This window comes from Gossypium raimondii, chromosome 13 (genome assembly GCF_025698545.1).
Source record: "Gossypium raimondii isolate GPD5lz chromosome 13, ASM2569854v1, whole genome shotgun sequence".
NCBI lineage: Eukaryota > Viridiplantae > Streptophyta > Magnoliopsida > Malvales > Malvaceae > Gossypium > Gossypium raimondii.
The window spans coordinates 43261418-43284350 of record NC_068577.1 but is presented as its reverse complement, the minus strand read 5'-3'; the positions used below and the strand labels follow the sequence as shown (position 1 = coordinate 43284350).

The following is a 22933-nucleotide window of genomic DNA, read 5'->3' as shown; positions in this document are numbered from 1 at the left end:
TTTAAAAAACTCAAGGAGATGAGATTTGTTCGTAAATCAGGAACATACCTGACATCTGAGAGTGTCCTAATCGTCCCATCGTGTGTCCTAATTTTAACAGTACCAATACCAATTACCTTACTAGATGAATCGTTTCCTATGCGCACAACTCCACCTTCAACCGAACTGTATGTAGAGAACCATTTTCTATTGGGACACATGTGGAAAGAACATCCTGAATCTAGGATCCACTTGGACGTGAGCTTGGAGTTATCGCTCGTTGACACTAACAAGAAATCATCACCGCTTTCATCTGCCAAATTAGCACTAGCTACATCTTCCTTGTTACTCTCAGCAGCTCTTTTATTTCACAGTTTATAACAATATGCTTTGACGTGACCTAACTTTTTACAATAGCGACACCTTTTGTCTCGTTTCTTTGATGCTACCAAAATGAAAGTTTGCCTATCTACCTTGCTATCCAAATGAAGCTCATTGTCGAGTTTGTCTCTACTCAACAAATGACCCTTTACATTTTCGAACGAGATTTTGTCTCTGCCATAAATCAGGGTCTTCCTAAAAGATAAGACTAGAATGGGATAAAAAGCACAATAATAACATAGCTTGATCTTCATCATCAATATGAACCTCAACGTTCTTTAAATCATTTAAAAGAGTAATGAATTGACTGATGTATCTCTAAGAAGCTCACCTTCGTTCATGCGAAACATAAATAGACGTTATTTCAACACTAAACGATTAGCCAGAGACTTAGTCGCATAAAGAGTTTCTAACCTTTTCCACAAGGCGGATGAGGTCTTCTCCATCAATACCTCCTATAATACCGTATTCGCGAGGCACAACTGGATTGTAGACAAGGCCTTTTCATCAAGCTCTTCCCATTCTATTTTATTTAGATTCTCAGGCTTTTTCCTGGTAACAACCTTTTTCAAACCGGATTGAACTAGAATTGCCATCATCCGAACTTGCCACATATTGAAATTTGTCTCACCATCGAACTTCTCAATTTCAAACCTTGTTGTTGCCATATCTGAATAGGCTGATCTATGAAAATTGAACTAGCTCTGATACTACTTGTTAAGGATCGACCCGATTAAGCAACAAGTAACAAAAATAGCAGAATAAATTGAGAAATTGAACACACAAATTTAACGTGAAAAAACCTCTCCAAAGAGGATAAAAAACCACGGGCAAAGTTAATTTTACTATAATGGCAAAAGAACGAAGAGTACAAAAGATGGAGATAAAACTAAACCCCAAACCTCGAAAACAAATAACCTTCAAAACGTAAACAAAAATTCTCTAAATGTGTTATGAGTTCTAATCTCTAAATGGGGTGTTTTACTAATATTGTAAAAGAGCCTATTTATAGGCTAAATTCATATGTCAAATAATAATAAAATAATTTAAACTAATCAGTGTTTGACTGAAACAAATAAATAGAGTTTAACTAAAAGATTATTTCTCAAATTTGACTGAAAATAGGAGTCATACTTAACAGTCCCTAATGTACAAAACTATTAATTAACTTCACAATTTAATCCTTTTTCACTTCTAAGCTTAAAATCTATCAATTTGGTACCTATAACTTCGAAAGTTCAACCATAGTATCTTTCTTTGGTACCTATAACTTCAAAAGTTCAACCATAGTATCTTTCTCAACCTTTAATAGCTTCAAAAAATAACATGCGGGTCAACTAGATTGAGCTCCTGTGATTTCAAAAATACAAAAATTACAAGAAATAAAATAAATTGCACTAACCAATTTGTTGCCAAACTACAAAACTTTAAGGCCGAAAGCTTCTTTCCTTTTTTCTTTTATGGTGAATTCAATGAATGGGGAAGCTGAAGAGAAAATGCTTTTCTCTTTCTTCCAACCAAGTTTTTATTACATGGTTTTATTTTATTTTTATTATAAATATTATAATTTAATTAAATTTTATAAGATAACCTTATAATCTATTAAGCCATCATCCACTAACATTCTTATAGTGGTAAAATTACAAAATTAAGCCCTTACTTTAAATTCTAATTAAATATTTTTAGCAATTGAAATTTTTCTACTTTTACAATTCAGTCATTATACTGAATAAATTCCTATTTTGATAAAAATGCTTATCCAAAATTCAATTTACTTCTAATATAGCACTATAAATGTTTAGTAAAAATATTTAAGATCTCGGTTTATGGAAACGGGTCCTAAAATTGAACTTCCAACACCATTGACTTTAGGGTCATTACATTTGTACCTTAATTAACTACTAATTAGGCAAAATTACTAGACCAAACTTTAATATATTTCTATATTAGCCTCGTAAATATTTATATTTAATATTTACAAACATGGTTGATGAAAATAGGGTTCTAAAATCACATTTTTTGACACCATTGAATTTCGGGTCGTTACATGATTAGTTTAATTAATTAAATTAATTAGTCCCTAGTTTACCTATATAAGCTAAAATAAGGTTAAAGAAAAATCATTTTTCATTCATCTTCTTCCTCTTACCGTATGTAAAAGAAAGAAAACCCTTTTGAAGCTTCAAACTTTTGGCTATCAATTGGTATGTTAAATTCAGTCATTTTCTTATAAAATCTTATGTTTTTATGGTCATAAGAGCCTGATTTAGCTAGCCCATGTACCAATTTTTAAAGTTGTTAAATTTTTTGAAGGTTTCCATTGTTGATTTCTTGAAGAAATTGGTGTTAAATTGATACATTTTAAGCTTAGATTATGAAAAAAAGACTAGACTATAAAGTTTAATGGTCAGTTTTGTACATAGGGACTAAAGTGAATAAAATGCAAAATTATTGTAAAATTATGGTATAAATAGATAGTAGAAGGTTCATAAGGGATGTAATTGGAATATGTTTTTAAATCAAAGCTCAAAATGGAAAGATATTGTTATTTCGATTTTAGGGACTAAATTTAGTAAAATGTAAAAATTTAGGGTATTCAAAAATGAAATTATGTAGGTTTATTCATGTTATGGCATAATATAAAAATGTTTGGTATTGATGAATTGTCTAAAATAATTGTTTAGATCAAGAATTGGATTAAACCAAGATAAACGAGAAAAAGCCAAAATTGTTGATTAGTTCTTGAGGATTTAACTTGTTGGAGTGTTTTGGCTAGGTAAGTTTATATGGAACTTACTACTTTATTTTATGCTATATTGAATTGTGTTTTTTTTCATTTATGTGTTTAAATTAAAGTGAATTTAGTGAAATTGACATATTGAGCTTAAAATGGATTGAATTGAAAATCATGAAAATATTAGCTATTATGAAAACGTAAGGAATACCAATATGGATGTTGAATGTTTAAAGGACTTGTAATGAAATACATAAACTGGTACAAGATTTGTTAATGATATATATACGACAATGATGCCCATGTGAACTTAATAAAAGATTAAGATACATATGGCATGCCATTAGGATTATACACATAATTGATGAGGGATTTACATGTTACGAGATCTAGCATTTGTGGAAGATTATTTGGTTATACGTATCGTTGGTTTAGCTCAGATGGATAACCTTGATATGATGTCAACTTGTGTGAGCAACCTTGATATATATCAGCTTGTGTGACCAAAATATTCCCGTGTATCCGAGTTCGTTTTACTATAATTCACTCAGGAAAAAATTTAATCTAATGGAATTAGAAACTTGAAATGATTTAGAAATGGATTGCATATGAATTTAATTTGAGATGTGTTATATGAAATCCTGCTTAATTTTCTTGATATGCAAATTGACTAACCTATTTGGTTGTATATGATGATATGTATTAGTTGCATTAATGTATGTCACGGGAAGCCATATTGAATGCCAATGTGATTAGTAATTTAACTTGTTGAACAAAATAAGGTAAGTAATGTAAATTTCATATGAACTTACTAAGCATTTTATATGCTTACCTAGTTATTTTCCCCTTTCCTTGTAGATTGTTACCTTGTGAAAGACGTCAAGCTGGATCATTTCAAAGCTCACACTATCCCTATTTGGGTAGCTAGTTCGTAATTTTGAGTCTAGGGTTGTGGCATGTATATAGGTGATATGGTGTATATCTTGGTATGTGAATGTATTTACTTGTGGAAAGTTCGTTTTAACCATTATTTATCATGTTGAAGTGGTGTTTTGGATTGCATATGGTATTGGACATATATGTACTCCTATGCTAAAGATGTGATTTTCTATAACTATATGAATAGTGTATGGAATGGTATGAAATGAGGTAGAAATGGTAGCTTGTTTGATTGGTGAATGAAATGGAAATGTACTTGAACGTAAGTAACTTAAAGTATGCTTGTGAAATGTAACTTAATTTTGAAAGTTGATAGTTATGCTTAATGTTTATATGTCATAAATACGTATATGTGCTTTTAAGTGCTTATAATGAAATTGAAATGGTATGTTTCAAGGTGGTTTGATAGAGGTAAAGTTTGGAAATTGCATGACTTGATTATTAGGTTGTAATGGTATTGAATTGTTTAGGTTTAAATGGGGTATAGGTAGTGATTGACTTGATAAGAACTTGAACATGGATGCTTGAACTGTTTGACATGTTTTGATTCAATTGAAATTGGTATTTTCTAAATATGTTGTTAGGTTTGGTTGGAAACTTTGAAATAGGTACTAAATGATTCATTTTTACAAAAAAAGTACTTATTCCGCTTAGCAACTTTCCTCGTCCCAATGTCGATAGACAGTATGTGAGTGGCCTGATGTCGTGACGTGAAAAACTATTTGGCGATGTTACAATATGGTCACGATGTTGACGCTGAACATTTAAAACTTTACAATTTGGTCTTATTTCGAGTTTAGGTGGACACAAAAGCTTTTGTAAGCTCGATTAAGACTCGAAATTAATTGTTTAACATGGTTTAACTGTGATTGACACTTATTGGCATGTATGAATGATTATTTATTGTGTATTTGACTATAGTTGCTTCGGCAACGAATATGACATCATGTATCTCGAGCCCGACGATCGGGTCGGGCAAGTAGTGTTAACTTTAGTGGTATCACAGCTACGGTTTTATCAATTTTAGGACTGAAACATAGCACGTGTTGAGTCTAGAAATACATGCCACAATAACCTATGATAGTGTGATATTTTCTAATACGAATTGACTCTATTTTTTGTTTAGATAAACTGTAATGCCTTTACCCTACCCAATCACCAAGTCCGGGTATAAAGTGTTACAATTGAACCGGTTTGGTTTGACACTTTCATCAGAAAATTCGCCAAAAGACCCTACTACTTTATTACAAATATTTCTTACAATTGAAATCTTAAGCCAAACATGACTTGACTACCCTAAAAATTTAAATCCTAAGAAAACTACTTAATAACAATATAACCAACTTCGAGGCGGAGCCTTTGAAGGTACCCTTTCCTATGTGCATGACACCTTACAGATGATCCTCGATCTAACACGGTCTGGTTTGGTCTCTCCTCAAGATCATTAATCACCCAACGATTCCTGCAAGCATAGGCCAAAATTTTACAAGTTCAATTGAACTTAGTGAGTTTCTATACTGCAATATTCAAGAATAAATCCCATATTGTAGGGCTAGTAATATGAAAAGAAATTAAACACAATTAACTCCCTGGTTGTTTAGGGACAATTTCTCTTAATCTAGATAGTGACCTCCGATTCATTTTTCATACTCGTCTTTTTACGGATAGATTGATAAGCGATTTTCCCTTTGGTCGATCCTACACCATCTGACTAGGTTAATTTACTTTTCCAATGTCTTGCAATGATTGCAAACTTTGTTTTTTCTTTTCCTACCTTCTCTTTTTCGCCATATGCTTATAGGGTGGTTCTCCTGAACCTCCATCTAAGGACCCCTTTTGTTACGCCTTCCTTGCCTTACCTTCCAAATCATCTAACTCTTGGTAGACTCTTTTTCTTACTGTAGTCCTAAAGGACTTGCTGACATCCCCTCAGTCGAGTTAACTAATAGAGACCCATGCCACTCTAGCGGACTGAATCTCATCTCACCCTACTCGGGTTGTAAATTTGTTTAGATTACTTCCCCGTAATCCACCTTATTTACTATACATTGCTTTTAAGATGTAACATGTCTGTTTGCAGCGAACCATTTTGGCCTATAGAATCCAGTGAACCATTCCTGAACAACCTTTTAGTTTTACGATTTCGTTTATGTGATGGTCCCTTACCAAACTAACTCTATGACGGTTGTCCCCGCAATAAGCTAGTTTATTGCCTACAGATCTTTTAAGAAACTGGTTTCTTCAATTGACTGAAGAGCAACAATCAATGTCAATTAGGCTATTTTTCCAGGCTGTTGACTGAGATAGTTGTGGTTGCAGAGGAAAGTTTCAAATTAGGATACATGTAAGAAATTTTCATAAAACTATAGTATTTGAGAAATCAAAGTAGTTTTAGGGCTTTGCTGCACAAATTCTTCCTACATATATGATTTTGATATGGTTGAAAAAAAAAGGGAATTGGGGGTTTGTGGAACTTGACTATGAGTTTTGTTGCTATTGCTAGGGTTGCTCTTCTGAATAATAAGGAGGACTTGGCCACATCTCCTACCCAACTCCTAACTTATCTTGTTTATGACCCTCTGATAATTGAGAATTTATTGGTTAAGCTTCAAATGGCAGTTTTGGAAGTCTTATCATTATTTGGGATTCTTTTGTGTTCTGTAAGGTTGAGCTCAACTTAGAAAGTATTTGATAAAATGCTTCATTGATGAAAACAAACATGCCTTTTGAATTCACTTTAGTTGTTTTCAATTTATGAATGTTAATATTCTAGCTTAATAATTGAGTACTATTATATATTTGTATTTATTTGTAAATAAATCATTGCAATTTATGCAAAAATAATGTAAAATATAAATTTAATAGATATAAAATAAACTGAATTAAATAATGAAAATTCAAGAAATTCTCAAATGTACATTTGTTTCATTTTAAAATAGCTTTTATGAAAAAAATTCATGAAATCTGTCAAATAACGGAAAATATTTTGCACAGATTCAAACACTAGAAAATATTAGCTTTTCCAAAAACGTAACTAATTTTCCAGAAATCATTTTCCGAAAACCATTTTATATGTAAACAAACGGACACTAAGTATCAAAACCTATATACCTATATACAAAAGGCCTAAAATTGAAAAGTGGCACTTTTTTTTATAAATAGTTAAATTTTAGTTTTTGTTCCTTAATTTAAATTTAAAATTTTAATATAATTTGATCTGTATAATTTTTAATAATGTTAATGTTTAGTTCAAATAGTTAATATCGTTAAGTTTTCAATTAAAACATTATGTAATTATGTATAATTTGAATACCTTAAGGGCACGTTTGGTTCGCTGTAATGGAATAGAGGTGTAATGGAATAGAGGCGTAATAGTAATCCAATTGTTTGGTTGAATGTAATGGAACCAATTGTTTGGTTGAATGTAATGGAATAGAGGCGGAATAGTATTTGTGGAAACCATTTTTTGAAAAACAAAAATTTGTTATCGAATTGAAAAAACAAAAATTGGAGTCGCCACCGATCCTTTGTTAAGGTGTGATCGGCTCACCTTTAAAACAATTTTGGTCTACGAATTATGAAAAAACAGGTTCAGGAGTCAGTTACGCATGAGGAAGGGTTAGCACCCTCGTGACGCCCAAAATCGGTACCGAATTTATTGTTTAATGTCTTGGTGTTGAAAAATTTGAAAAGATTTCAAAAGAAAAACTTTTTATCTCATGAATGAATTAAAATAATAATAATAACAATAATAATAATTAATAAAATAAAATAAATAATATAAAAGAAATAATAAAAAAAACAGATTAGTGACTAAATTGAAAACAAACGAAATTTCAAAACAAAATTTAAAAATAGAAAACACAAGAAGGGACCGAATTGAAATGCGCCCAACAGGAGGAGGATCAAAAGAGAAATTTACCCAAATCACCCAAAATGCTGTGCAACACTGTACTACAATAAAATAGATTTGATTTTTCATGGAAAAATTTGAAAACAAAAAAGAATGGTTTTGAAATGATGGGATAAAGTGGAAGGATTAAAAACGAAAATAACCCATCAATGCTTAAAAGTTAAAACCCATTTCAAACTCTAATTAAAACCCCATTTTCGTTTGCGGTAACAGCAGCCTCAAGAACTGCTCCACCTTCTCCTCTGTTTTTCAAGCCAAACTCCCCCCTTTCAACTTCGATTTAGACGAAGAGAAGCAAAAATGTCAACAGTGCGCCTCTTTTGGTAAGTATTTCTCCTCCTCCTTTTATTTTTTGTTTGGTGTGCAAAGGAAAAAAACAAGGAAATCAATGAGCAAGAAGAAAATAGACCCAGAAAATCACCTTCCAAATCCTTGCTTTTCTATTTTTTCCTTTATTTTCTTTAATTTCAATACAAAATTTTGCTAACCCCTATTACAGAAAACAATTGGCTTTTTATAGCCAAATATTTACAGCCAAAATAATAATTTTTTATAATTTTGCTATATTTCCCGTTATCTCTACTTTTTCGTGGCTCGTTGTAGGTACCACTGGCGAGAAGTCGTGCGTGACGTGCGCAAAGGCTGTCGAACGTGGGCGGTTACTGTGACGTGGTTGCTGCGAACTGCTTAGGGTAACTGCTGTTTGTTTTTTTGGTGTTGATGGCCACATTACAGTTGGGCTAGGGTTAGATTTGGGCTTGGGTAATGTCTTGGGCCTTGTTGGGCCAAATGTATTTAGTTTACTTGGGCTGTGAAAATAGTTTTGGGCCCCGGGCAACAATTGGGTATTACAGCTGCCCCTCTTTGCTTGTTATCATGTAATGGGAACATAGCAATGACTCTAAAAATGGCCAATTTTGTCCGGTCGTGTTGGGCCTTGGTGCTATTCTTCTTCAAGACGCCCCATTTCAACCTACTGCATCTTCGGAGGTATTGAGGCTTCGACCCACTCTACTTGTAACTTCTCAAAAGACAAAATTTGCTATCCTTAGTCTGCTCCACTACAACTTTAGGGAGATAAGACTTGTGGTTTTTTAATCCGCTCACTGCAACTTCAAAGAGATAGGATCTGATTTTAATCCGCTCCACTGCAACTTCAAGGAGATAGGATCATTTTCTTCAATTTGCTCCACTGCAACTTCAGGGAGATAAAACTTGTATCTTCGATCTACTTCGCCACCAGCACGGGGAGACAAGATCTGCTATCTTCGATTTACTTCACGCCAATACATGAAGACAAGATCTGCTATCTTTGATCTACTTCACGCCAATACATGAAGACAAGATCTGCTTTCTTCGATCTACTTCGCCACCAGTATGGAAAGACAAGATCTGCTGTCTTTGATCTACTTCACGCCAATACATGAAGAAAAGATCTGCTATCTTTGATCTACTTCGCCACCAGTATGGGAAGACAAGATCTGTTATCTTTGATCTACTTCACGCCAATACATGAAGACAAGATCTGCTATCTTTGATCTACTTCACGCCAATACATGAAGATAAGATCTGCTTTCTTCGATCTACTTCGCCACCAGTATGGGAAGACAAGATCTGCTATCTTTGATCTGTTCTCTAGAGAACATGACCTATATAATTCATTTTATGAACCTAATTATGCCTAGTGATTAGGATGTCATGATCAGAATGAATCAAACACTCCTAACTAGACATGTCTGAATGACATTCGAATGAATGCAGAATGTCATGAAAATGATATTTTAACGTTTGAGTTATTATTACTCTAAGTTTATTAAGGTTTCATCACTAATGTCCTATAGCACCTTTTGCTTGGCTGGCGTCTCCAAAGAAGCACTTGATCAGATTGCCCCCTACTGTAAACCTCCAAGTTTAATCCACTGGGACGCAAAATTTGTACCATCTTTCTCCCGTTGTAACCCACGAGAAAAAAAATATGGCCTTTTCTCAATCCTCTGCTATCACAATTCAAGGATACCGAATGTGACACTCTTTGGTCTCTTACACCATTCCCAGGGTGTCATACCAAATGCTCATGCACAAATAAAGAATTTTCCTCTCCAAGAACAACTTCTTCTTATCGCAAGGTGATCAAGCTTTGTCACCATTACTACATTTTGCCATTTTGTTCAGTCAGTATTTGATCGATAAAAACAAAAGGATAATCTTACTTTTAAAATTTTCCTTTTTAGACATTTCAACCCTTGAACTTGGTGTATTCTAAACAATAGCCCTGTTTCAGGTCCCTATATTGTTTAGAAATTTCCAGAGTAATATGCAAAATTTCCTTTGTAAAAGTATTATTAATCCTTTAGTCGTTGCTTCAATGAAAAATACTTGAACAAGACTATCAAAATGGACAGGATGAAATTTATTGAGAATAAAATACAAAATGAATTATAAAGAATAATAAGAATAAAAGAGAAAATGAATTGGCAACACGAATCTTAAAAGTATTCCAAGATATAATTATTGAGAAGACTAGGTGCCCCAAATATCGCAGTTTGAATTTCTCTGCGCAAACTTTTCGAAGACCACTCTGAATTCGACCTGTGCTTAGAAGATCCACAGTACTCTGTCGATGCCCCAAGATGTTGCGTCCCCTTTCTCACCGATTCAATCATTACAAAATCACTGGATGCCCCACTTGATCAACATTTGAGCCGCCCTTTTTTGGGTTTTCAACTCAAATCCCCTTTGGTCTCAAGGCGCCCTTTTGCGGGTTTTCACCTTGGCCACTCATTTTATTCCTCTTTATTATTATTATTATTATTATTATTATTATTATTATTATTAAGAAAAATATTTCTTAACTGAATCTGAGTTTACAGGGTTTGGTAAGTCTTTGCCATCCATCTCACTCAAAATCAAAGCTCCCCCCGAAAAGGCTTTCTTTACAACATATGGACCCTCCCAATTTGGCATCCATTTTCCTCTAAAATATTTTTGTATGGGAAGGATCTTTTTCAACACTAGCTCCCCCTCATGAAATTCTCTAGGACGAACTTTTTTGTTGTAGGCTCGCATCATTCGCCTTTGATACATCTGACCGCGCTGAATAGCCTTTAGCCTTTTCCCTTCTATTAAGTTCAACTGATCGTAACAAGACTGAGCCCATTCTGCCTCATCCAATTTTAACTCAGCCAATACCCGAAGAGAAGGAATTTCCACCTCAATAGGTAAAACTGCTTCCATCCCATAAACCAGAGAGAAATGTGTCACCCCGGTCGAAGTTCTAACAGACATTCTATAAGCAAAGAGAGCAAATGGTAATTTCTCATGACAGTCTTTGTAAGTCTCGATCATCTTCCCCACAATTCTCTTGATATTCTTATTGGCTGCTTCTACGGCGCCATTCATCTTTGGGAGATATGGCGACGAGTTATGGTGTCTGATCTTGAATTGACTACAGACCTCCGCTATCGTGTTATTATTCAAATTCAGCGCATTATCAGATATGATCCTCTCGGGCATTCCATATCGACATATGATCTCCTTTTTCAAGAATCTGCTAACTGCTGACTTCGTGACATTTGCATATGAAGTAGCTTCCACCCATTTGGTAAATTAGTCAATAACCACAAAGATGAAGTAATGCCCATTAGAAGCCTTTGGCGATATTGGCCCAATGACATCCATATCCCACGTAGAGAAAGACCATGGAGAAGTCATAACATGAAGAGGTGAAGGAGGTGCATACAATTTATCACCATAAATTTGACATTTATGGCACTTCCTAGCATGGTTGATTCTCTTTCCATAGTAGACCAATAATACCCAAATCTCATGATCTACCTGGCCATCGTGAAACCATTTGCATGCGTTCCGCAAATACCCTCATGGACCTCATTTAGAATTTTTCTAGCTTCCACTGCATCCACACATCTTAGCAGTACCTGATCCTTCCCTTTTTTGTACATGACCTCTCCATCTAGAACATAGTCAATAGCTATTCTTCTCAATGCTCTCTTATCATTCTCCGTCGCCTGATCTGGATACTCACGATTTTTCACATATCGCAATATATTCAAATACCAGGGATGGTCATCTTTTCCCTCCTCCTTAACATTATAGCAATGAGCCGGGGTTTTAGAAATACTTATCTGAATAGGCTTCATGTCCTCTAACTTATTCACTCGGATCATAGAGGCTAGGGTGGCCAATGCATCAGCCATCTGATTCTCATCTCGTGGAAGGTAACAAAAAGTGATGTCATCAAACTCGTCCATCAATTTCAGAACCGTCTTTCGATAACTGATCAGTTTAGGGTCTCTTGTCTCCCATTCTCCTTTGAGTTGGTATATCACCAATGCAGAATCACCATACACTTTTAACACTTTGATCTTACGTTCGATGGCTGCACGAATGCCCATAATGTATGCTTCATATTCTGCCATATTGTTCGTACAATCAAAATCTAGTTTGCTTGCAATAGGATAGTGATCTCCACTTGGAGATACCAGGATTGCCCCAATTTCATTACCCACAGCATTTGAGGCTCCATCAAAATTTAGCTTCCACGCATGATCCATTTAGGGATTTTCTTCAGTAACTGTCACATACATCAAATCCTCATTTGGAAAATCAAAGTTTAAAGGCTCATAATCCTCCAAGGCTCTACTAGCTAAAAAGTCAGTTATTGCGCTCCCTTTTACGGCCTTTTGACTCACATACACTATATCGAATTCAGAAAGCAAGATCTGCCATCTAGCCATCCTCCCATTCAAAGTAGTCGACTCTATCATATACTTTAAGGGATCCAACTTTGAAATTAGCCATGTCGTATGATACAACATATTCTACCGTAATCTTCGAGTTATCCACACCAAAGCAACACAACTTCTCAATGAACGAGTACCTCACTTCACACTCAGTGAATTTCTTGCTAAGATAATATATTGCCCTTTCTTTTCTTCCTGTTTCATCATGTTGGCCTAACACGCACCCCATAGAATTGTCAAATACTGCTAAATACAGTATTAATGGCCTATCTGGGCTAGGTGGCAATAGCACTGGAGTGTTGGACAAGTACCACTTTATTTTGTCAAAAGCTTTCTGACATTCTTCATCCCACACACCCGAATTATGCTACTTCAGAATACAGAATATGGGATTACATTTCTAAGTTAGTTTTGAAATAAACCGAGCAATGTAATTCAATCTTCCCAGAAATCCTCGTACTTCTTTTTGAGTATGTGGTGGAGGTAAATCTTGTATTGCCCTGACTTAGTCTGGGTCAACCTCAATTCTTTTCCCGTAGACTATGAAGCCCAGCAACTTCCCTGATCTAGCTCCAAAAGTGCACTTCGTTGGATTAAGCTTGAACTGGAAATTCCTTAGTCTCAAAAATAACTGCCGCAGAACCTAAACATGCTCTTCTTCCGTTCTAGACTTTGCAATCATATCATCAACATAAACCTCAATCCCCTTGTGCATCATTTCATGAAACAAAGTTACCATGGCTCTTTGATAAGTTTCCCCCGTATTCTTTAACCCAAAGGGCATCACTTTATAACAGAACGTCCCCCACAAAGAAATAAATGTGGTCTTTCTCATATCTTCCGGATGCATCTTTATTTTATTGTACCCAGAAAAAGCATCCATGAAAGAAAATAATGAATAACCTGCCGTATTATCCACTAAAGTATCAATGTGAGGCAATGGAAAATTATCCTTTGGACTGGCTCTATTCAAATCCCTGTAATCCACACACATTCGCACTTTCCTATCTTTTTTAGGTACATAGACTACGTTGGCTACCCACTCTGAATATTTGACTTCTTGCAGGAACCCAACATCAAATTTTTTTTAACTTCTTCTTTTATTTTTAACACAATGTCAGACCTCATTCTCCTGAGCTTCTGTTGAACTAGCTTGCAATCTTCCCTTATAGGAAGACGGTGTACCACAATATCAGTGCTTAACCCGGGCATATCCTGATATGACCATGCAAAGACATATTTGAATTCACGGAGTAATTCGATGAGGTTTCGCCTTGTCTTGGCAGTAACATTAGTTCCGATCTTTACCTCCTTTCCTTCCTCTAGGCTCACAATCTCCAATGATTCTTTATGAGGCAAGATTTGCTTATCCTCCTGTTCTACCATTCTCAATAAATCTGGAGATACATCATAGTCTACGTCATCTTCAAAATCATGTGATCCCTCTAAACACACGTCTTGCTCAAAAGGGGATTCTAAGTCTGAAGCATCGTCATTCAAATCATTGATATCCGGGAAGCTATGGTAGGCGCCAAAGAATATACAAACAATGAATTTATGAACAAATATGATTATGAATGAAAAAATGAATGATGTGGAAAAAGAATAAAAGAATAATTATTCGAAAAAAAGAATGAAAAAGACTACTGGCTTTAATACGAAAAATGTATTTATTAGAATCATAACGTTTCACATGTACATATAAAGAAATTCCTAAAGTTAAAACAACAAGGATGTTCTGGACATTTACTCTGAAAGAGCTCTAAAAACTACAGGAATCTCTTCCACAGTCCAATTGTTTAGCTCACTTCCAGGTTCATAAGGGCGAATCTCTAACAGTGTCCCTCTCTCGAATGTGTCTAAGGCATTAATGTGGATATCTCCCAGCATTTCTTCAACACTTTTTACTTTAAGCATTCTTCGCTCAGGATGAATGAATCTCCCTGATACGAATGTCTTGGATATGTGAGGAAAAGCCATAGGTTCCCACTTAACCTCATTTCCATTCAGGCGTGACCTTCTTCTTTCCCGTCTTCTCTCCATTTCCTTTCTCTTTTGTTTTACATCTAGTTTATAACCTAGACCAAAACGATCATACTTTTCTTTCATTACTGGTACCCCAACTCCTCCTTGCAAATATCTTCCCAATACTTTTCCCGGAATAACTCCTCTTCCTACCACTAATTGAAGACCCATTCTTGTAGCCTAGAATATATTCGGCTCTGGAATTCTACTCTCCTCGGCATTAAATGTTGCATTCACAAACTCTAAGGTTCGGAAAGGGCATTCCACTACCTCCTCATCTGTTTCCATGTACGGTGCATTACTGGTTATTGACGCAATAATACCCTCCTCAGCATTTATGGTCACTAATCGTCCCTTTGTCACTAACTTCAACTTCTGATGCAATGATGACGGTACAGCCCCCCGCCGAATGTATTCAAGGTCTTCCCAACAAGCAATTATACGAAGGGTTGATATCCATTACAATGAAATCCACTTCATAAGTATTTGGGCCAGTCTGCAACGGTATCTCAATCCTCCCCAAAACCTTCCTTTCCGTTCTATCGAATGCCCTCACCACATTTTGACACGTTTTCATATGTGAGCTATCCACAGGTAGTCTATTGAGAGTAGATAAGGGCAGTACATTCAATGCAGATCCATTATCAATTAAAACTCCTGACACTATACTTCCTTTACACCGACCAGTAATGTGCAGAGCTTTAGTGGACCCTATACCTCTAGATGGTATTTCGTCATCGTTGAAGAAGATAAAATTATCAGCGCTTATATTGTTGACCAACCGATCCAATTGGTTGACAGAAATATCACTTGCCACGTATGCTTCATTTAAGGCCTTCATCAGCGCATGTCGATGCACCTCTGAACTCATGAGCAAGGCCAACACAGATATACGAGTTGGCTGTTTATGCAGCTGCTCTATCATGCTATACTCACTGTGCTTCAAAAATCTTAAGAATTCAATAGCTTCTTCCTCATTTATTAGCTCATTAATAAATGGCCTCTGTTCCTTTTGCTCCGCCGTAAGAACTTCTCCCTCCGCTGACTCTGCTTGGGCATTTATCCGACTGCGGTACATCTCATCATTTGCATAAGAACCTGTCTTTTGGTTTTCTTTTGGAACACTGACTAAAGCTTCCTTTCCTGAGACTGTTACATCGCACTCATAATTCCAGGGGACCTTCTTACTATCCTTGTATGAAAACTTTGTCGACTTCTGAATTACAATCTTCGGCATCACCTGTGCCCTAACCTCATTAACCCTAGAGTTTGATATGATGATCACAGGATGATTAACCATCGGAATCCTCGTCGCTAACTCTGACGCACATACACTTCCTTTTCCTTCCACCTCTTCAAAAAACTCTACTTCTCTATTATCCATCAAGCTCTGAACCAGAGCTCTAAATTCCTCACATCTCCAAATTTCATGTCCCACCTCATGATGGAACTCACAATAACTTTGGGTCTCGCCACCTCTTACTAAATTCGAGACGATTAACCCTCTTTCCACTATTTCTTTCCAAACCCTCTTCAAAGGGATTTTTACCTCAGCAATACTTTTTTGACTTTTCTCCCCATACTTTCACCCATCATGTTTACCCCAGCATCAGTATGATTGGGTAATGGATTTTTCGTGCCTGATGAATCATCTATCTTGACAACACCCATCTTAATGAACCTTTCAACAAGCTTTTTAAAAGAAGTACAATGTTCTATAGAATGCCGCGTAACTCCTGCATGGAAATTGCATTGTGCATTTGCGTCATACTACTTAGGGTACGGAGACTGTAACGGAGTCAAGTAAAACGGTGCAACAACGTGCGCATTGAATAAATTCTGATACAACTCTTTATATGACATAGGAATGGGTGTGAACTGAGGCCTTTCAGTACTTGGCCTCGCACCAGATTCCTGTTTTGATGAACCCTGTTCACTTGCCACTACTTTTCTAGGCTAATTCACCGTAATTGATTTACTGTATGTATTCACGTTGTTCACCTCATTTTTCTTTGAGGCCTACCTTCTGTTGTTCTCTCTAACATCAATCCTCCTGCTCCTTATAGCACTTTCAATCATCTCACCACTCATGACTATGTCAGAAAAGCTTTTCGTGGCACTTCCTAACATATGTGTAATGAATGGGGCTTTCAGCGTATTTATAAAGAGTATCGTCATTTCTCTTTCAAGGAGCGGTGGTTGGACCTGCATGCCACCTCCCTTCACCTCTGAGCATACTGTCTAAAACCTTCATTCAACTTTTTCTCCATGTTCTGCAAAGTAATCCTATCAGGAACCATTTCTGCCATATGACTGTACTGTTTCATAAAAGCCTGTGCCAAATCCCTCCAGGAACTAATCTTAGTACGGCTTAACTGATTATACCATTTAAATGCTGCTCCCATGAGGCTATCCTGAAAACAGTGTATCAACAATTGGTCATTATTAACATATCCGGTCATTCTTCTACAAAACATGGTGATATGGGCTTCTGGGCAACTGGTTCCATTATACTTCTCGAATTCCGGTATTTTAAACTTGTAAGGAAGCACCAAATCTGGTACCAAACTTAAATCCTTAGCATCAATCCCATGACATCTCTCAGTAGTTTCCAACACTTTGAATTTCTCTTCAATCCATTTCCATCTTTCCTCTAATTGCTTTGGTAATTCTTCTTTTGTTTTCTCTTTTTCAACAGCCTCCTCAAAATCAGGAACAACATGAGTGACAAGATTGTCCTCAGGGCTAGAGCCTGATCTGACTTGGTAATTCATCGATCGTGAAGCATAAGCCTAAAATTGCTGAGGCCTAATCGTAACAGAAGATTTGCACGGGTATACTTCGACTTGGGGCTACGCATGCGGAGGTGTAAAGCCTGGAGAATATAAGGGTTTGTCACCACCTTCCTCTTCGACATTAACCATAGGGCTCTTTCCTTTATCCTTTCCTTTCGTCAATAGTCAGGTTAACTGTGTCATCATGCTCCTTTGAGATTCTACCATTTTGTCCACCATCTTCTGTTGGATCTTCTCAAGCTGCTCTTGCATTTGCTGCTGAAGTTGATCCTGCATTTCTTTCTGGAATTGCTCGAGCTTTTCCAACCTTTGGTCCATACTTTTTGTTTTTGCTCGTGTACCGTAGCGGTGTTGGGTTGACCGACTAGTTTCCAGGTTAACTGAATGATGATTTTGATTAATCAGAACCTTTTAACAATTTTTAATGCATATGATGTGATGCCTGAAAATGAATGCAAAAAATGAGTCAATTTTGAGTTCAATTACTTTTAGAAAACTTTATTAGAAAACAAATCTTTTTACATAGAATGAACTACAAATAAGGTTTTGCCCTAATACTCAAGACTTTAATGCTTTTAAGTAATGAGGCCAACTCTCGTCCTCAATCTGACTCCAATTCATACTTCACGCTTAACACATCGGCCTGTACTACTAAAGCTTGTAGGTGATCTGCTACCTCTCGAATCCGAACCACAGCTTCTCTCATAACATGATCCCTGTCTCTTACTTGATTTTGGAAATAATGAAGTTGCTCAACCTGACGACCCTCCTTTGCCTCTAGATGCTCAATCCGAACCTCACAACTTCGCAATGCTACTTCTAACCCCTCTATTTTACCCTTTGTTTCTTCAATCTTGTTTAAACTTGCCTTTAGCTCTACTACAGAATTTCGACTTCTATGCTGATGAAGAGACCCTTCTAACTCAACCACCCTGTCCTTCAACTTACTTTTTTCCTTTTGGCCCTCTGATAAGCTCTTTTCTAATGCTTCATTTCGTGCTTGAACCTCTTGAAATTTTCTTTCCCACCGGTCTGACCTGTTTCTTTCTTCTCGAATTTCTTCACGCCACTGTTCTGAGGTTTTTCGAAGCCCGGCAGTTCTCATTGACAGATGTAACTTTTTGTAATCCGTCTTCAAGCTATCTAATTCCTCTTCAGCCTTATTCTTTCCCTTCCTTAGTTTATCAGCCTCGAGCTTCTGAACATCCACATCTAGTCTCAAATTCACTTTTTCTTCCTCCATTTGCTCTATTTTCTTCTCTAATTCTGCATTTCTTCTTTCAAAGTCCTGCTTTATGATTTCCAACTCAGAAGGGACGACTCGCAAATGCTTCTCCATCGACTGACTACTTTCTAAATTTGGCCCAGGAGTATTGTCATTAATCCTCCTAACCCACCATTCGTTATACTCTGGAGTTGTCATTGGGCCCACAGCTAATCTCTTCATTCGGTGAGTCTGATTCCATGAATTGGCCATCTCACGAGCCTTCTTTTTATAACCATCATCTTTATACGAGAATTCACACTCAGCCAGTCCCTGAATTGCAGGCACAAACTACCTTGACCTGTATTGCCTTAACACTAGCAATGGGGCATAACCAACAGCTCCCCAAATTTCGAGTAAAGGAACCCAGTCAAAATCCCCGCACCGATATAGGATCTCATCCGGAAGAAACCACGAAGCTCTCCACTTGATATCCTCCTCTTGCAAACTCTGAAAAATTATCATCCATTTCTCCTACGAATTTCTTTCCCACCGGTCTGACCTGTTTCTTTCTTCTCGAATTTCTTCACGCCACTGTTTTGAGGTTTTTCCAAGCCTGGCAGTTCTCATTGACAGACGTAACTTTTTGTAATCCGTCTTCAAGCTATCTAATTCCTCTTCGGCCTTATTCTTTCCCTTCCTTAGTTTATCAGCCTCGAGCTTCTGAACATCCACATCCAGTCTCAAATTCACTTTTTCTTCCTCTATTTGCTCTATTTTCTTCTCTAATTCTGCATTTCTTCTTTCAAAGTCCTGCTTTATGATTTCCAACTCAGAAGGGACGACTCGCAAATGCTCCTCCATCGACTGACTACTTTCTAAATTTGGCCTAGGAGTATTGTCATTAATCCTTCTAACCCACCATTCGTTATACTCGGGAGTTGTCATTGGGCCCACAGCTAATCTCTTCATTCGGTGAGTCTAATTCCATGAATTGGCTATCTCACGAGCCTTCTTTTTATAACCATCATCTTTATACGAGAATTCACACTCAGCCAGTCCCTGAGTTGCAGGCACAAACTACCTTGACCTGTATTGCCTTAACACTAGCAATGGGGCATAACCAACAGCTCCCCAAATTTTGAGTAAAGGAACCCAGTCAAAATCCCCGCACCGATATAGGATCTCATCTGGAAGCAACCACGAAGCTCTCCACTCGATATCCTCCTCTTGCAAACTCTGAAAAATTATCATCCATTTCTCCTACGAGATGTCATCCCTTCTTGGCGTAGCCACTATCTCTTTCAGTGGTGAATAACCTTCAGAGAAAACTCGATATGAAACTTTATCAACCTTCCAAAAGTGACCGTGGAACCATGCAAGTAGGAGCTGCACACATCCAATGAATCTACCCTCTCCCGCTCTCCGACATGCATTTAGTGACCTGAAGGTTTCTGCCAAGATTACCGGAACTGGTGTAACTCTCTTATCAAGCCGATCAAATAAGTCAGTGACCGCTTCGTCAACATTCCCCAAAGTCTTAGGGAACACAACCAAACCATATATACTTAAAGCAAAGATATCTACCTTCTTCCTCGCATCTGGGTATGCTAAAATGAGGTCCTTCAAATTTTTCCAAGGAATGCACCTACTATCTCCCTTTTGCTTGATCTGAGCTGTAACCTACTGGTCACTCATCCCTGTTATATTCATCAGCTTCCTTAAGAAAGTCGGTACATTTACCGCTTTCGAGTAGATTCTATCCACTTGAATTCTCGAACACCGAAGTAAGGCCATGTATTCTTCTATTGTAGGTACCAAATCGACCTTCCCGAACGTGAAGCAACTATAGGCCGGATTCTAAAATTGGGCAAGAGCTCGAAACAGACGCTTGTCTACCTTCATATCAAGCAAATAAGGTAAATTCCCATAATTTGAATAGAATAACTATCTAACCTCAACATTCCATTGATCCCAAATATCCTCCAACTCTTGCAAGTTGTTCTGGGCTACGCTGACACGGGTGAAGTCCCATTATTCTGATACATACCCCTCGGCTAAACTATCACTTTTTTCGCGTTGCGCCCTCTCAGCCCAAGTTCAGACAGCCGTATTGTCCTCCGCTCTATCAAGAAACCCATTTCCCATGATAAACTTTCTATCGAGCAACCGAACACGAACCAATGCCTTTATAATGATATGCAATGTAATGTCATGCAATCAAAGTAAAACACAAAAAATTAGTATCAATTAAATACAATACGACCAAGAAATAGTAAAAGCTCCTAATGAGGTGTCTACTAAGGTAGAGAGTAATTCTACCTAGGGTGGGTTCCTAAGGTTCACTATATGAGGTTTGGCTTTTAAAGCAACGGTACCCGAACCAGCAGATTCCTCGATCCTCACCAATTATAAGCTCATATAGACCGAGTTCAGTTTAAGGGAATAAATTTCCCTATGGCTGCACGGAGATGAAAATCTCACGAAGACATAGGTACGGATGTATCCCGAAAGCGGTCCACTACCCTGCACGGAGGTGAAAACCTCACGAAGAGCTAGCTTCTCGCTCCCACTTAAAGGGGTAAAAACCGACTTTATGAAATGCAAAATGCAGATAAGCTAACAGATTTGAGTTAACCAAACAAAACATATGACAATGAAAATCAATGAATGCAAAAGGGAAATCATGATTTAAAATAACTTTTCAATTTTCGATAAAAAGACAAAAATGATCAATTCATGGCTCGGCTCTCTAAGAGTCCCCAGTGGAGTCACCAAGCTATCGAAACCATTTTTTGAAAAACAAAAATTTGTTATCGATTTGAAAAAACAAAAATTGGAGTCGCCATCGATCCTTTGTTAAAGTGTGATCGGCTCACCTTTAAAACAATTTTGGTCTACGAATTATGAGAAAACAGGTTCGGGAGTCAGTTACGCATGAGGAAGGGTTAGCACCCTCGTGACGCCCAAAATTGGTACCGAATTGATTGTTTAATGTCTTGGTGTCGAAAAATTTGAAAAGATTTTAAAAGAAAAACTTTTTATCTCATGAATGAATTAAAATAATAAAACATTCCTATTTCAAAGAAATAAAACATCACACCCAGTAAGTTAGGGCACAATATTTTTAAATCTTCAAAATTAAGTTTGCTTTTGATTTTTAAACTCACATGGTTAAATCTAAGAATATTCGGTTATCTAAGTTGAATGAAGAAAATCGAAACCCAGTAAGTTAGGGCACGACTTCTAAAAATTCCAAATACCGAATATTACTTTTTGTTTTAAGAATTCTTATTTCGAGATAACAAAATGTCATGACTAGTAAGTTAGGACCCTACATTTTTGGATTCCCGAGAATAAGCTTTTATTTGAAATTTGTGTGAATTTATTACAAAATGAATACTTGGTTTTCTAAATTCATCGAAAAATAACCACGATCCAGTAAGTTAGGACACGATCTTTCTCAAGAATCATGAATACTAAATATTTTGAAAATTTATAAAATATGATGATTTTGGTACTTTAACTGAAACCAAGATGTTTTCTTTTTTAAAAAATGTTGATGCATAACATGAAACCATTACTTCAATTTAAATGATATATGTATATGTATTTACAAAATAAAATATGATATATAAGTGAATTTGAAAAATATGTGCATGCATATATTAAAACATGTATATAAAAGTTATAAAAATAAAATATAAAATATGTATAGGTATCTAAAATAAATAAATAAATAATATCAGTAAAATATATTAATAAATTATGAAAATATGTATATATATGTACATATAAGGAGGGAAAAAATGCGGAAAATATATATAAAATAATTTTGAATAGTGTGTGTATATATATGTATATTATAAAAATAAATATATATATATATTTGGATTATAAAATGTGAAAAACTATATAAATATTATAAAATATAAATATACGTACGTATATATGTGTATATAAAACTAAGAGGAATAAAATAATAATAAAATATATAAGATATGCATATGTATTAAAACCATTTTAAGTATGTACATATATATTATAAGATACATATGCGCGTACATACATGCATTGAAATAATAATAATAACAATAATAATAATTAATAAAATAAAATTAATAATATAAAAGAAATAAAAAAAAACAGATTAGCTACTAAATTGAAAACAAACGAAATTTCAAAACAAAATTTAAAAATAGA

At 35.9% G+C, this 22933-nt stretch overlaps 4 protein-coding genes across 4 annotated transcripts; all 4 read right to left on the bottom strand.

Moving 5' to 3' along the window:
- Nucleotides 1-10432: 10432 nt before the first annotated feature.
- LOC128036198 (uncharacterized) lies at nt 10433-11345 on the bottom strand. Its single transcript, XM_052627108.1, has 2 exons — nt 11036-11345; nt 10433-10560 (listed from the first exon to the last, which is right to left on the bottom strand). The coding sequence occupies exons 1-2, from the start codon at nt 11343-11345 to the stop codon at nt 10433-10435; spliced, it is 438 nt and encodes a 145-aa protein (XP_052483068.1).
- A 431-nt stretch (nt 11346-11776) lies between these two features.
- Nucleotides 11777-12517, bottom strand: LOC105781598 (uncharacterized). The gene has a single exon (XM_012606123.1). The coding sequence runs from the start codon at nt 12515-12517 to the stop codon at nt 11777-11779; it is 741 nt and encodes a 246-aa protein (XP_012461577.1).
- Nucleotides 12518-14911: 2394 nt separating this feature from the next.
- LOC128036197 (uncharacterized) lies at nt 14912-16822 on the bottom strand. Its single transcript, XM_052627107.1, has 4 exons — nt 16755-16822; nt 16281-16412; nt 15195-16149; nt 14912-15106 (listed from the first exon to the last, which is right to left on the bottom strand). Exons 1-4 carry the CDS (start codon nt 16820-16822, stop codon nt 14912-14914), a joined length of 1350 nt encoding a protein of 449 aa, XP_052483067.1.
- A 1305-nt stretch (nt 16823-18127) lies between these two features.
- LOC105781596 (uncharacterized) lies at nt 18128-18769 on the bottom strand. Its single transcript, XM_012606121.1, has one exon. The coding sequence runs from the start codon at nt 18767-18769 to the stop codon at nt 18128-18130; it is 642 nt and encodes a 213-aa protein (XP_012461575.1).
- Nucleotides 18770-22933: the final 4164 nt, after the last annotated feature.